The sequence below is a fragment of the Centroberyx affinis genome, unplaced genomic scaffold (assembly GCF_046629955.1).
Source record: "Centroberyx affinis isolate AG114_WGS23_722 - 3 ecotype Tasmania unplaced genomic scaffold, CSIRO-AGI_Caff_v1 ptg005295l_1, whole genome shotgun sequence".
Lineage (NCBI taxonomy): Eukaryota > Metazoa > Chordata > Actinopteri > Beryciformes > Berycidae > Centroberyx > Centroberyx affinis.
Window position 1 is genome coordinate 64129 of NW_027282638.1, and position 14227 is coordinate 78355.

Below are 14227 nucleotides of genomic sequence, written 5' to 3' on the forward strand. Positions count from 1 at the left end.
GTTCCAAAGTTTAGGGGCTGTGATCACAAATGATCAAAATGATGTGGAGACTGACAGCAGTCTCCACTATACCTGGAGAGTGCAACTGATTGAGGTCAGGACTGTGAAAATGGGAAGCATATTTTTGATGATCAGTGGCAAGCAGTCTCTTGCACTAATGCACTTTTATTGTTTGCATAAATCTACTGCAGTGTCAGCCTTTTTGCCGTTGAGCAGCCAAAGAATATCCTGAAACATTTTTAACCCCTCCTCACATCATCATCATCTAGAAACCTAACATCCAAACTCTTTCCAGGACAGTATGTAAGAGGAGTCAGGTTAGCAAAGTCCTGACAAGAGTCTCCACTATCCAGTCAGACCAGTAAGGCTTACTCTACACTCTTCAGCAGCAAATTGACTTTGAATTTTTACTGGTAATGAGGAAGAGCATAAGTCTATGTACATAGTTTTTTGCAGTTTTTATTTAGAATTTGTTGCTTATTGTTTTTTCCCTTTTAGACACCTACAGCCATGAAGTTGCTCCTCGCAGGACTTGTTCTGATTCTCCTTGTGGAAACCCATGCCCAGTGGTTCCGGTTTCCCATCGAAGCTGCTCAAGGTTAGAAGCTTGACTTTTTCCTGGCCTTCATAATAGCAATGTGTCTCACTTTAATGTGACATCTCCAATATTTTGTGTTTTGCATGACATGCCTCATGTTTATATGAACTCTTTAGTTCACTTGTCAAAAATCCATCACTGTTTGCCTTCTGTGCAGGAGCTGGTGACATGGTGAGTGCATATCGTGACATGAGGAAGGCAAACTGGAAAAACTCAGACAAATACTTTCATGCCAGGGGAAACTATGATGCTGCTCAAAGAGGACCAGGAGGCAGATGGGCGGCTAAATTCATCAGGTCAGTATCAAAAGTTATATCCCATTATATATTGTTGGTTTATGCACATTTTTATTTATTTATTTATGTATTTGTAAGAGACCATTTACAATGTTAAACATAAATGTTACTATATACCAGGTTTATCTAATTTTCATCTGCAGTCTCTTGGCAGGTTACAATTGAAAACACACATATATACAATCCACACAAATACAAACACACAATACTAACACATAATAGACACTAGACATTGAAGTGTACAAAATTTTAAAACCAGTGCAAAGTGCATATGCTTTAAAAATTAGGTCAGTTACAGTCTGCAATTAGTGGTTACATGTTTGTTTAGCTTTAAGCCAGATTTTGTATTCAGCTTTAAAACTGCTAAAGGAACTGCAACTCTTAATATCAGCTGGAAGTGTGTTGCACTGTTCAGTTCCCTTATCAGAAAGCAGACTGTCCAAAAGCAGCGACAGAAGGCTGCAGAGCGGTTTCCTCTTGCAGGAGTTCTAGAGGAGTCGGTGCTGCTCGCTATGGAGGAGAGGCTAAATTAAATAAAATCTTGAAAACAAGACACACATTTGAATGAAATCTAAAATCTCTCAAAACTCAAAAAGTTGTGCTTCTGAAGTATATTACAGTGATTATTCTGGATGGGCTTTTTATCCATTCTTTTTAAAGTGTATCTGTGTAAGGATTGCAGGGGTTTAGTCACTGTTTCTCCAGCTTGATCCCAGATTGTTGCGCAATAGGACAAGTGAGAAAAAAATCCTAGCATGCATGAAAAATCTTGGCAGCATCTAATTTGTTTAAAATTTGCTGAATTGTATTTCATTTTTTTTTTTAATTTATTTTATTTCATCAAGAAATTCTTGCTAACAAACATGCAAACACACTGATTTGTGGATCAAACAGCCATTTATTGAGCAAACAGACAAAGAGGATTTGGTATCTTTATTTTGAATTTCAATTCTAATCCTGATCGCCAAACAGCTCAGAATCAGTGATACCCAGAGAAGCGCTTTGTGAATATTTCTTTACGTAAATATAGAGATAATTCTGCGGTCTGGAGAATGTTATAATTGATCTCAATTGTAGATCTGTTAAAAATATCATTGCTGTGTTGTCCGATACTAAAATTCAATGTCTGTATTCTTAATTTAGTGATGGCAGAGAGAACTTTAATAAAATAAGGGGTCGAGATGCTAAGGACTTGGCTGCAGATCGGAGAGCTAATGAATGGGGACGCAACGGAGGCAATCCCAACCGTTACAGACCAAGAGGACTTCCCAGAAGATACTGAAGATAGAAAAATCTACTTAAAAATAAAATGTATGCAACAAACTGTTCTTTTTGAGCTCCTCAGAACAGTACAGCACATATATGAAATATACACTTATGATACCAGAAATATGTTGTGATACTGATACTGATGAAACATAACAATAAATTACTTCCATGTTTATATGATTTATCAAATGTTCTGCAAAATTGTGGTGATTAAACAAATGGAAATCATCTCTTGTGTCTGAGTCTCAAATTACTAGAGACATCAAATATAAAACATTTTAGCTATCATCTCTTTCCATGCCAAAATCACTGTAATATAATTGAAACGATGCTGGCTAACAACATTTTACAAATTTGTATCTTCTGTCTGAAAGTCATTTTTCCATACGACTAAAGGCTGCTACGTCTTTTAAAATAATGTGTGTGCTGCTTCCAGTTGAGAGTCCAAAAATAAGTTTCATGAATATCATGGTCAGGTTTAACATTTGCTGTCTATCTGTGAAACAAGGTGAAATAGGTACAGGCAGGCTGTCTGAAAGAAATGTTTCCATACAGGGACTAAAGGAGGCTAAGTCTCCAAGGGCATCACAACAACCACATTAGTAAAACAATAAATGAAAACGACACCTGCAGCATTAGACCCTCAACTGAGCACAAGAAAAAACGTCCATGACAACCTCATTAGAAAAAACAAAAGAAAGAAACCGTAGGAAGGGCTACACTCAGAGGAATCCCCCTTCCAGGACAATCAGGTGTGCAGTGGCTGCTGAGAGTCGGCAAACAAAGATTAATATGGCTAACGGAATGAAACAAAATGAATAAATACATTAAGAACACCCGGTTGAAACGTGGGGCATCACCAGCAGCTCGACCGCCACTGTCGTGAGAGTCGGGGACCACAAGGATGCCAGCGCTGCCCAGCCGCAGCCACAGACTGAAACAGACAGGAGACACCCATTCACCCAGCAGATTAACTCACAGACATGAGCAACATGAATGAACAGGTGTACACTGATCAGGAAAACAGCACACACACACACTAAATTCCCATCAGCAGGAACCTGAGCTAGTGCCAGCTCACTGTCTAACCTGAGTCTGGGAACAGACTGAGTCACTCCCAGTCAATGTGCAAAGCTAAGGTTGAGTCTTGCAGTCGGAAGGCACCTGGCAGTATATTTGGTGCAATGAGATCTGCCAAACTGTTAGCAGAAGCATGTTGACGTCACATCTGGCATGAATTGGGAGCCATTGTAGGGAGACAGTGTAGTTGCGGCTTTTAGTTCCTTAGCTTGGCCTTACACATGGGTGACAGTCACATAGAATCCACATTTCCTGTGTTTTTACACTTTCATTATACAAAGTTTTCCCACAATAGATGTTGAATCAAAAATTTAATTTGGCTCCATGTGCCAATCGTGTGGCTCCATGGCTCACAAAACTGAAACTACAAACCTTCTCCTCCTTGAGTAGCCTGCCTAATTAACAGGATGCCCTATCTCTCTTAAAGCAACAGTCCACCTTTAGGCTGCTGCTCACACTGATTTCAAAACAAAGAAAACAAGATTGTTAAGATTCCAAATCCAAAACAACAAACTCCATCAATTAACAACAAGCATATAGGCCTAAATAACATTACAAATCAAACGTTGTACAGAGTATATCCTCTGCATACCACACAGAAAATCTCTTCCCTGCACCAAAGGCAAAAACCAGTGTCCATGTCTTGGCTCCCACAGACAGGATAGGTGTTATGTGGTCACATTTTCTTGTTTTGGCCAAGATTCTGGCAGCAGCATTTTGTACGTTATGAAGATTTTTAATGCCAGTATTAGGTAAACTGGAGAACATGATCTTGCAGTAATCAAGCCTCAACAATACAAATGCCTGTATTAAGCTTTGACGAATGAATCGGATCAAATATAAAGCCAAGATTTTTGATAGCCGATAGCAACATCTCTATTTTGTTGTTAGGGACATACAGTGTTTGACTTCAGATGGGCATGTATCAAAAGTTAGGGATGTGGCCATTTGTTTTAACAGGCCCAAAATATTTGTGTAGATGGCAGATAGTCTGGGATTTGAGAAAAACACCCAAACACAACATGGCAAGCTGAAATATTTGCGAGCAGGTTGAGACTTGATTTAACTGACATGGGTTGTTGAAGTTGAAAACTAATATTCTTGTATTGACGCTGCGAACAGCCAATACTTTGTCCTGATTTTTAATATGTTTAAAATTTTCTATTGTCATGCCAACAAATTACAAGTATTCAGTGTTTATCAGTATAAAGTATCAGGGATAGGTGGTAAGGACTGTCTGCCAGGCTTGTGATTTCTAACATGCTGTCTATCTATGCAACAAGGTGAAATAGGTACAATAATAATCCTACTATAGGGATTACTATAAAATGAGGAAAACTCTGTCCGTCTGTCTGTCTGTCTGTCTGTCTGCATCCATTTTGCTCCTCAATGGGTTGGCCAATCAATCTGAAACTGAAAATGAGCATTGAGCATTGGCATAGGCAGGGACTGACGAAGCTGTTTTTTCCATTTTCCCAAATTTACGCTGTTTATGCGGATTTTTGGCAAGTCTGCGCAGAGTTGTGGTGCGCGCATCCCCGGGTATGGACTAGTAATAATAATAATAAACTTTGTTAGTATAGCACTTTTCAAAAAGCAGAGTTTACAATATGATGCCACCGTTCCCTCAGAGTACCAGGAGTCAGCTTGTACTACACTGTTGATACAAAGGTGAGCATGGAGTATCTTTTATGAATTCTAAACCTCTTGCAATGTACTGTTCTATCCAATATACTTGTAAATGGCCTAAATTAATATTTCTGGACTTGATTCATTGTGGTGCCCTTCCTCCGCAAGACGAAATGCGTATTGAGGAAAGAAGGCAATGAGCATCCCCCTCAGGAGCAACTCTGCAAGGCCAATGCAATCAATCACACATTTCTTTGATTAGACATGACTAGAAGGTAACAGAACAGATTAAACTGAACCTGAGTACAATATTAATATAAAACACCATTATGATCTACTAAAGTAAAATAACCAAACCTGTACTTGAGAAAAGTAAAATAGCAGCTTTGTGAAACCCCTACTACTTTGCAATATTGTAGTATTTCCCATGCAGCATTGAGCATATAATTTCAAATATACTGTACATCTTTCATATAAACATTTTTTTCAGCCATTACGCGCGTGTGTGTGTGTGTGTGTCTGTGTGTGTGTGTGTGTGTGTGTGTGTGTGTGTGTGTGTGTTCCTGTAGAGTGAACTATCATTTCAGCAGCTGTCTATGGTCAGCAGTGTGAGTGTTTCTCTACAGGAGGCGACTCTCCCTCTTCTATCTGACACAGAGACACTGAGGAACCAAACAAGAACCCTATCCTAAGTACAACTCTAGCCTTAGCCCCAAACCCAGGGTAGAAGGGCTCAGTGAATGTGGAGTGGAAGGTGTGGAGGTGGATCAGTGTGTCAGAGGAGACACTGTAGAAGGACAGAGAGCCAGCAAGCCAGTCCAGATACACTGCTACTCTGTTAGAGACAGAGGATGGGAGGGTTAGTATGTCTGTTGTTCTGTTATTGTGCCAGAGTAACCATCATCAGAGCAGAACAGACTCCAGGACGTTTTATTCCATCCAAGCCCGCAGTCATCACCCTTTCCTTTCCTTCCGATTACTCCATAAGTCACTCCTATATAAACCACTCCTTCCCTCTCGACCTCCCAGTAACAGCGACCAGTCAGCGACCATTTCTACACAGCACCTGATCCCAGTGGTCAAATCTCTCTGGGTGATCAGGATATGGCTGCTCCTCTCTTACCTCTGTCACCTTTCTGTTGTCCTCAGACAGGAAGAGGTTTCTGTGTGCTGTGTTTCGGTCCAGTGTGAGTTCACAGGCATCTGATGGAGAGAACAAGACACAATGCAGTAGTTTCTCATCTAATAGACCTGATCTCTTCATTTATTGTTGGTATTAACAAGTAGGCTGTTAATTATTTAACAGTTTCATTGTTGTGAACAATTATTTATTTATTTATTTATTTATTCATTTATTTATTTATTTATTTATTTATTTATTGAAATTACAAGAAAAGGCAACCAACCTCTGATGGTGCTTACCTAAGGTATAACAATTAGGAAAATATTAAATGAGACTAATAATAACACACTGCATTACTGTACATAATAATAATAACATATAGATACCGACACATACATACACACACATATACACATACACAGAAATAAAGAAATAAGGAAATAAATATTTCATAACTTATTTAACGGTTTCATTAAAACACATGATGTAGGATTTGAATGAATGGATGTCACATACTACTGTGTAAATGGGCTTCTATCTAAATAGTTGAATGTGTGCTGCTTTGTTTTCATGAATCAAACTAAAACCACACTTTTCCTCAGATCTGGTTTCAACCACTGCACTCCACCATGGTCCACACTGGGGGGATAAACAAAGTCAGACGAGCATATTCTCTTGGATGATGGAAACATGGGCATTTAATAACCTTCCCTATGATTTTCCATACAGCATCAGTCCTAACTCCTGTTCAACATTAAACTTTGCCCAACATTGCCTCTCCATACCTGAGAGAGTCCAGCCTCCGGTGTGGATCCTCCAGTCCAGCAGAGAGCGGCTTCACTCCTGAGTGTCCTGGATGATTGTAGCTCAGGTCCAGCTCTCTCAGATGGGAGGGGTTGGAGCTCAGAGCTGAGGTCAGAGAAGCACAGCCTTCCTCTGTGCCTGACAGCCTGCACACACACATACACACATACACACAGCTAAGTTTTCTTCCATTTATGTATAGTTTATTTAAAGTTTATTCAAATGTATAGAACTTAGTGTGAAAGGTTGTTACAACCTGTGTGAAACAGGTGAGAGGAATCTGAAAAAGGGGTGGGGTCTTTTATATAGATTTTGGGAGTTTCATATTCAGTTTTCAGTATTTCATACTGTGGATCCAGCTGAGTCCAGACCCTGATGAAGTAGCATTGCGAGACCAGACTAGGGGTCAATTAGTCCTATGTAACCACCCAGTTGGGCCCAGCAACCTGCATGCTACAGCAAGCCCCTCTTGCACAACCACAAACTATATCTGTCCAGGAGCTGCAGCAGCTCAAGTACACCTTACAGACGGAGCTTCATCAGGAGATTTCAGGCCAGATGTCTGCACTGGGGAAGGTACTGGTCGAGGAGCTTTAGAGGTAGCTGGCTGGGATCACATTGGGCACGTCTCAGCATACTGTTGCACCCACAGAAGCACCACAGCTCCCCCAGAGAGCAGTACCAATTACCAGCAATGGAACCTAGGCTTCAGTGGGATGCACAGGGCAGGCCAATATGCAAGGACTGTGGTGAGCCTGGCCACAGCCCTGGTGGAGTTCCAGGGTGTTGACAAGCTACAGAAGGAGTCCCCAGTGTTGGTCCCCCCTGAGACAGAGATGCTTGTTTGGACTCAGGGGGCTGGTTGAGGGGATGGAGGATTCAGAGTATGAATGGTTAGTGGTCAGGACTACTGGGTGGATGTGAGGGAAGCAAGGTCCTGGTAAGGCTGCAATCGTAACCCTTTTCCAACTGCACTGCCCAAAAATGCCCCTTGGCTGCTGTGTTTCAGGTTGATCCCCAATGCAAAAATGCTGTTGACAGAGATAGTGCGAAAGAGAGACAGGAAGGTATGGGAGAGAGAGAGGGGAGGACATGCAGCAAATGACCGCGGGCTAGATTCAAACCCGGGTCACTGCGGGAAGGACTGAGCCTTATATGGTACGCACTCTACTCAGTGAGCCACCGGGCACCCTGATAAATTCTGTTTAATAAAGGATGGAATTTTGTTGGTGTTGGTGGGCCTGATTGGCTGACCCCTTGGTTGACAATAGCAGAGAAAATCCTACAATGGTTAAGAATTTATTCACTCATTTAACTGGTCATGTGTTGACCAGGTTGAGGAATCCTGACCTGAGAGTTTGCAGTCTACAGTATGGACTCCCCAGTCCAGCAGAGCCTACTAGTATAGCCTACTAGTGATATAACCTATTCAAACTTCTTGGTAATTTATTGACTCACCACATGTGTTGTGGCTACACTTGGATTTAATTTTATTACCTCCACTTCCTATGTCAGACTTACCAACACACTATGTTGTAATTGTGTGGCAGGTTCTCTATACTAACAATAGAGTAATAATAATACTTTGAAAACAATCACAGTAATAGCAACAACACTGTGCCAAATTTTCGGGTAAACTTTTCCTTGGGAGATTAAAACTCAAATACAGCAAATTAAAATTCAATCGATGTTTTTTCCCAAAGTGCATTGTACATCCCAAAAAAATGTTGTTTTAATATGACAAACTTATGCCAAGTTAATTTATATAGCCCTTTATCACAAGCATGTCTCAAACGGCTTAACATAGTACCATATCATATACATGTCATATACCATACTACATCAAACACACTCACAGGCAACTTAGACCTGACCTGCATGTGTTTGGACTATCGGAGGAAACCCTCACAAACACACACGCAAACTTCACACAGAAAGGACCGAGGTGGAGATTTTAACCCAGGACCTTGCTGTGAGGCAACAGTGTGGTTCGATGGTGATGAAATGTGAAATGTAAGGCTTTTATTTTGAAAGCAGTGTTATTCTGTCTATCTCTGGCTCTTGGCTAATTGTTATGGAAATGTGATGAATCACAATAGCTGGGTAAGATTTTGACAACAGTTACAAATGGTTACAAATGTTATGATAAGTTACACATGAATCCATAATTCTCCAACAATTGATTGATGTCGTTGGGTATTATATACCGGTTGAGCCACCGGGTGCCCTAAAACCTATTTATTCTTACTGCCATTCACCATCCCTAAGGTTAGTGCAACACTAAGGTTGGTGCTGCTGATCGGTTCGGCTCGGCTACATACGTCAGGTAGGCCTGTTCTGTCTTTCCCACATGCTATTGCTATTGTGTCCTGTGCTTCTTTTGATTCCTGTGTTTTATTTTGTTACAGACTGTATTGATCATTTTGTTTTGCAATTGATTGTTGATTAGTTAGATCTAGTTAGGCTTGTTCTCTATCAAGTCCTTTGAGACAGGCTGGGATGAAGGGTGTGAAATGCTGTAGAAATACAGTTGATTTGACTTGAAAATAACTATGTAAAACTATGCACATTCAGGAATCCTGACCTGAGAGTCTCCAGTCTACAGTGTGGACTCCCCAGTCCAACAGAGAGCAGCTTCACTCCTGAATCCTGCAGGTCGTTGTTACTCAGGTCCAGCTCTTTCAGACTAGAGGACTGGGAGCTGAGAACTGAGGCCAGAGCTTCACAGCTTCTCTCTGACAGGTTACAGCCAGCCAGCCTAAAGAAGAATTAGTGATGAAGACAAACAAGATCTTAAGAAGATCACTTTAATGTATGCCATCAATGGAGATACAGAAATATTAATGTTTTTTTCATATCATTAATTTTCATGTCATTAATTTCTGTACCCACCTAACACATTATACTAGTGATATAACCTATTCAAATGTTTTGATCCACCAAATGTGTTTACTTTAGAACTCTGAAAATATTTCTATTTTCTCCTCAATAAAAAACAAATTTAATATAGTTAATATATCCAGTTATCTATCCACTTACAGAGATATATTGGAGGCTTTGACCACTGGAAGCAGCATCAAAAGAGCCTCCTCTGAAGCAGAGTATTTCTTCAGATCAAACACGTCCAGCTCTTGTTCTGATGACAGTAAGACGAAGACCAGAGCCGACCACTGAGCAGGGGAGAGTTTGTCTGTGGAGAGACTTCCTGATCTCAGGTACTGTTGGATCTCCTCCACTAGAGAATGGTCATGCAGCTCATTCAGACAGTGGAACAGATTGATGCTTCTCTCTGAAGAGGAATTCTCTCTGATCTTCTCCTTGATGTACTGGACTGTTTCCTGATTGGTGTATGAGCTACTCTCTGTCTGTTTCAGGAGGTCTTGTAGGAGATCCTGCTTGGTCTCCAGTGACAGGCCCAGGAGGAAGCGGAGGAACAAGTCCAGGTGTCCATTTGGACTCTGTAAGGCCTTGTCAATAGCAAGCATGTGGACCTCTGTTTCAGATGTTTTCCTGAAACACATCTGCAGACTTCGGAAAGTCAGGTGAGGTTCAGCCATCATATTCTTGTTGCTCTTGATGTGGGACAGGGGTACCTAATCAGCAGCCAGAAATTCCTGAATGCTCAGATGGACAAAGCTGAACATCTTGTGTTTGTCTTTGTCCATCTTTGGCCCATCCTGCTCTTTAAAGATCTGTGTGAACACTCCTGAGTACATTGATGCTTCATTGAAATTAATGCCACTTTTTTTTAGGTCTTTCTCATAGAAGATCAGGTTGCCTTTCTCATAGGCGGATTATGAGACAAAGGACCCCCCCCCCCCCTCCAGTGCGTCATGGTCGCGGTCATTGCGCGTCACGACTGCATTGCCCTCACATTTGTGCGCGTCTGCCGTGCCCCCCCATTAAAGTGAATGGATTTGAGTGTGCAAAAGACGGCATGTGAACCGGCCCCTGGGAGAGAAACTAAATTCTAACAATTACAAAGGAATTACAAGGTGCAAACACATATTATTCTAGGCCTAAAAAACATACTTTAAAGTGCAAAATGCCTCTGATTGCCCACTGACTTGGTATGAGTCAGTGGGTCCTATTCTGACAGATCAGGAGGGGAAAACAACATTTTGGGGTCTTCGTAAACCATGACTTTACATTACAAAGCCTTTGGACAATGATGCACAGCTTTACTGCTAAAGTGCTATAGATAAAATGAGGGGAACATTCACTGTGACGGAGCCATGTTGACACAAATGTTTGAAACAAAGGTTTAGGTTATTGGGGGAATTTTGGGGCTTTGGTAAATAAATAAATGACAAAGCCCTTCGACTGTGGGGCAGTAAATGTAAAGTTAGTGACAGTATCATCATGTATCAGGCTCTGGCTCAGGGGCCCCCTGAGCTCTTGGGCCCCTGGGCCTGGGCCCGGTTGGCATGTTCAGTAATCCATCCATGCTTTTCCTCCTTTGTCAGTCCTGGGTGTCTGTGTTCATTTGGTAAGACACTGAACCAGTCTAACCCTTGGTCAGCACAAGTACTGTATAAGATGAGATAAAGATAAGATCAAGTTCTATTATGCGTCTATAAAATGGTGTAACCACATAATCTACAGTGAACTGCAGCCACTCCTCATTGAAACACTGAAAGTGAAAGAAAATAACTATCCTCATGGCTTTGAGGTTAACTCACAAGCACTGACTTGAAAACCTATTACAGGAAAATGTTGAGAAACAGCAGGTTTCCAGACATGACTTGGCCACAGGTGGGAAATACAGGAGGAAAGACTTATTACTTATGTTTGACTTATTACTGTAAATAGAAGCCAAGTAACCTGGAGGAGAGGAGGAGAGGAATGGAGTGGAGGAGAGGAGGGAGCCAGTGAACGTTTATTTGCTACTCCATCATCAAAAATGGAGGTCTGCTGTTGATGTGGCCCTATCATTACTGATAACATGAAAACGTGAATGTCATAGGCCTATTCATACTTTCAGCATGGTGATATATCTTCTTATCGTGAAAATGTGACCTGATTGTTTTGATTGTTTGTGTCAGTGGGGCTGAACGAGAGACTTGGAGGAGGAGTTACATTTGATCAATATTGCAATCCCTGCTGGTCGCGATAAGGACAAGTCAGTGAAGGACATAGATTACTTAAAGCACCAATATTATAGGAATTAATTTCCCTTTATTTATATACATATGATCAAAGATGCTTAATGAAGATACTGCTGAAGTTTGATTTTGTTTGAGTGGCTGGTTTTAAAGTTATTACATTTTCAGAACTCCATCCTTTTCTCCAGTCAGTTTCAGTGTAACTCCAGGAAACGCATCACAGCTGGACCCGCTCCTGAAGAATGACTGAAATCTGTCCAATCAGGATCCAGTTTGCAACATTTGAACTGGAAAGCCTCCACTCAGCAGGTTTACCTCATTTGAATTAGAGGAGCCGCTGCTGTCGGTCAATCAGGAGCCAGTATTGTGACGACTCAGTCTTGACATAGGGTCGACTTGTAATCCCACCCCAGGCCTACGCCGAAACTGGCCCGGGTAGGCGGAGTCGGCACGCCGGGCGACACCGCGGCGTACACCGGATGGCCCGCTTCAACCTGGCGGCTGAGACCGGCGCTGATGTCACCAGCGCTCTCCTATTGGCTGAGATACTGAACGGGGTTAGAATTCCCAAAATAACTGGAAGATACAAAGGTCTGGAAAGGAATAAAAGGTTTTGTAATTTATGTAATGACAACTGTCTGGGGGATGAATATCACGTTTGTTTGAATGTAAAAACACAAGCATTGCTGAGAATAGAAAGAAGTACCTGCTAAAATACTTTGTAAACTTATATTATTATTGCAGACAGATAAACCAAGGATAGTATGTAAACTGGGTGCATTTTTGAGTAATGTTCTGCCTCTCTTTAAATGACTTAATTTGTGCTAAGATCTATCTGGTTGTTTACCATTGTACTGCTGTTTTGTTTTATGTTTACAAGTACTTCATACCACGATGTGTGGTCTAGAGTAAATAAAATCTGAATCTGAATCAGAAAGAGAACCAGACAAAACACAAGCAGACTGAGGATTCAAGTTTTCTCCTGCAAGTTGTGATTTAGATTTTACTGCGTTCCTATCCTCATGCCAACTGTGCAGCTAGCTGCTGAAGTAAGCATGGAGCATGTGACACATCGCCGCCGGCTGCCTTTTGCACTTCATTTCACCGGCTGACTCCGCCGTCAGGCCCGTGCACCCTGGCTGGCATGAATAACAAGTGCAGCCATTCATTCAGTTTAACTCTTTCAGTTCAACTTTGAACTAAACTACATTTATCTGCAGAACATCATGAAGAACTTTATTCTGATCCTGAGACAGAGGAAACTAAATCATGAAAACTGAATCATATGGAGCTTTAATGCCTCAAATGTTGATTGATGTTCACAAAGATTGCCTACATCTGCACTGGACTCAGATTTGCATGCAACAGCAACTTAAGCCCAGTAGGTGGTGATAAGAGCTGGAGGTGACAGAGGTGCTGGGCTGACCCACAGGCATCATGGGATCACTCTGTTATCTGGATCAATCTGAACCTTCAACACACTGCAAAGACATTTTCCATTACAAGTCCACAGTGTGCAAACACTTTATCTACCATTCTAACACCAGGACCACCAAGCTGAAGACTATTACACCGTGAATTAAGATCCTGGATCAGAACTAAGATGGACAGGTTAATTTGACTATAATTTAATTCACCATATATTATCTCAATGAGAGAAAGCATGACTATTGCCATCGTAGGTTTCACTCTCAGCACCATGGTCTCCCCACATGCAGTGTAAACAAACTAAATCAACAAGAAAAACCTCAGTCCATCAATTTTCATATAGTAGTAATGGCCATAACTTTAATACTAGGCATGCATCAAGAGGTTGTTTTTCACTTCCTGTCCCAAAAACTAATGCAAGTCAACGTACTGTTATGTACGGAGGAATGAAAATATGGAATGGTTTGCCATCCGACATTACACATTCAACAAGTAAAACTGTTTTTAAAAAGAGTTTAAAGAAACACCTAATGGCACAGAACACCAGCCCCTCTCCAAATAGGAAATATACATAATATCTGACTATATGATCATTAATGAGGAATTTTCTTGGTCATGTTTATGCTTTTTTTTTTAATGGTACTACTATCATTCCTGAGCTGTATCAAATGTTTTACTGACTATTTAGATATAGTGTGGGTACGTGTTGTCATTGTTGTTATTGGTAGTTTTATTGTTTTTGTTTCATTGTTGTAGTTTGCTTGTTTTTTTTGTTTTGTTTTGGGGTTTTTTGTGTTATTTTCTGTTTCTTTTTGCCTTGGATTTTTGTTTTGCATTATGATGTAAGGTTTACTTGTGTAGAAGAGGAAGAGTAGTTGCTACCTTGGTGGTGGCT

The 14227-nt window shown here is 41.0% G+C and overlaps 1 protein-coding gene across 2 annotated transcripts; it reads left to right on the forward strand.

Moving 5' to 3' along the window:
* Positions 1 to 279: 279 nt before the first annotated feature.
* Positions 280 to 2379, forward strand: LOC139667100 (serum amyloid A-5 protein-like). Of its 2 annotated transcripts, none has more exons than XM_071546505.1 (4): positions 280 to 413; positions 499 to 598; positions 756 to 894; positions 2038 to 2379. In XM_071546505.1, the coding sequence occupies exons 2-4, from the start codon at positions 511 to 513 to the stop codon at positions 2174 to 2176; spliced, it is 366 nt and encodes a 121-aa protein (XP_071402606.1). In that variant the 5' UTR covers positions 280 to 413; positions 499 to 510; the 3' UTR covers positions 2177 to 2379. The 2 variants fall into 2 exon arrangements, with proteins under 2 accessions (XP_071402606.1, XP_071402607.1); XM_071546506.1 differs by having other exon boundaries at positions 299 to 361.
* Positions 2380 to 14227: the final 11848 nt, after the last annotated feature.

Coding starts and splice junctions, on each gene's coding strand:
- LOC139667100 (XM_071546505.1), top strand. CDS start 511: ATGAAGTTGCTCCTCGCAGGACTTGTTCTGATTCTCCTTGTGGAAACC. Junction 599..755: donor TCCCATCGAAGCTGCTCAAG/GTTAGAAGCTTG, acceptor CCTTCTGTGCAG/GAGCTGGTGACATGGTGAGT. Junction 895..2,037: donor TGGGCGGCTAAATTCATCAG/GTCAGTATCAAA, acceptor TTCTTAATTTAG/TGATGGCAGAGAGAACTTTA.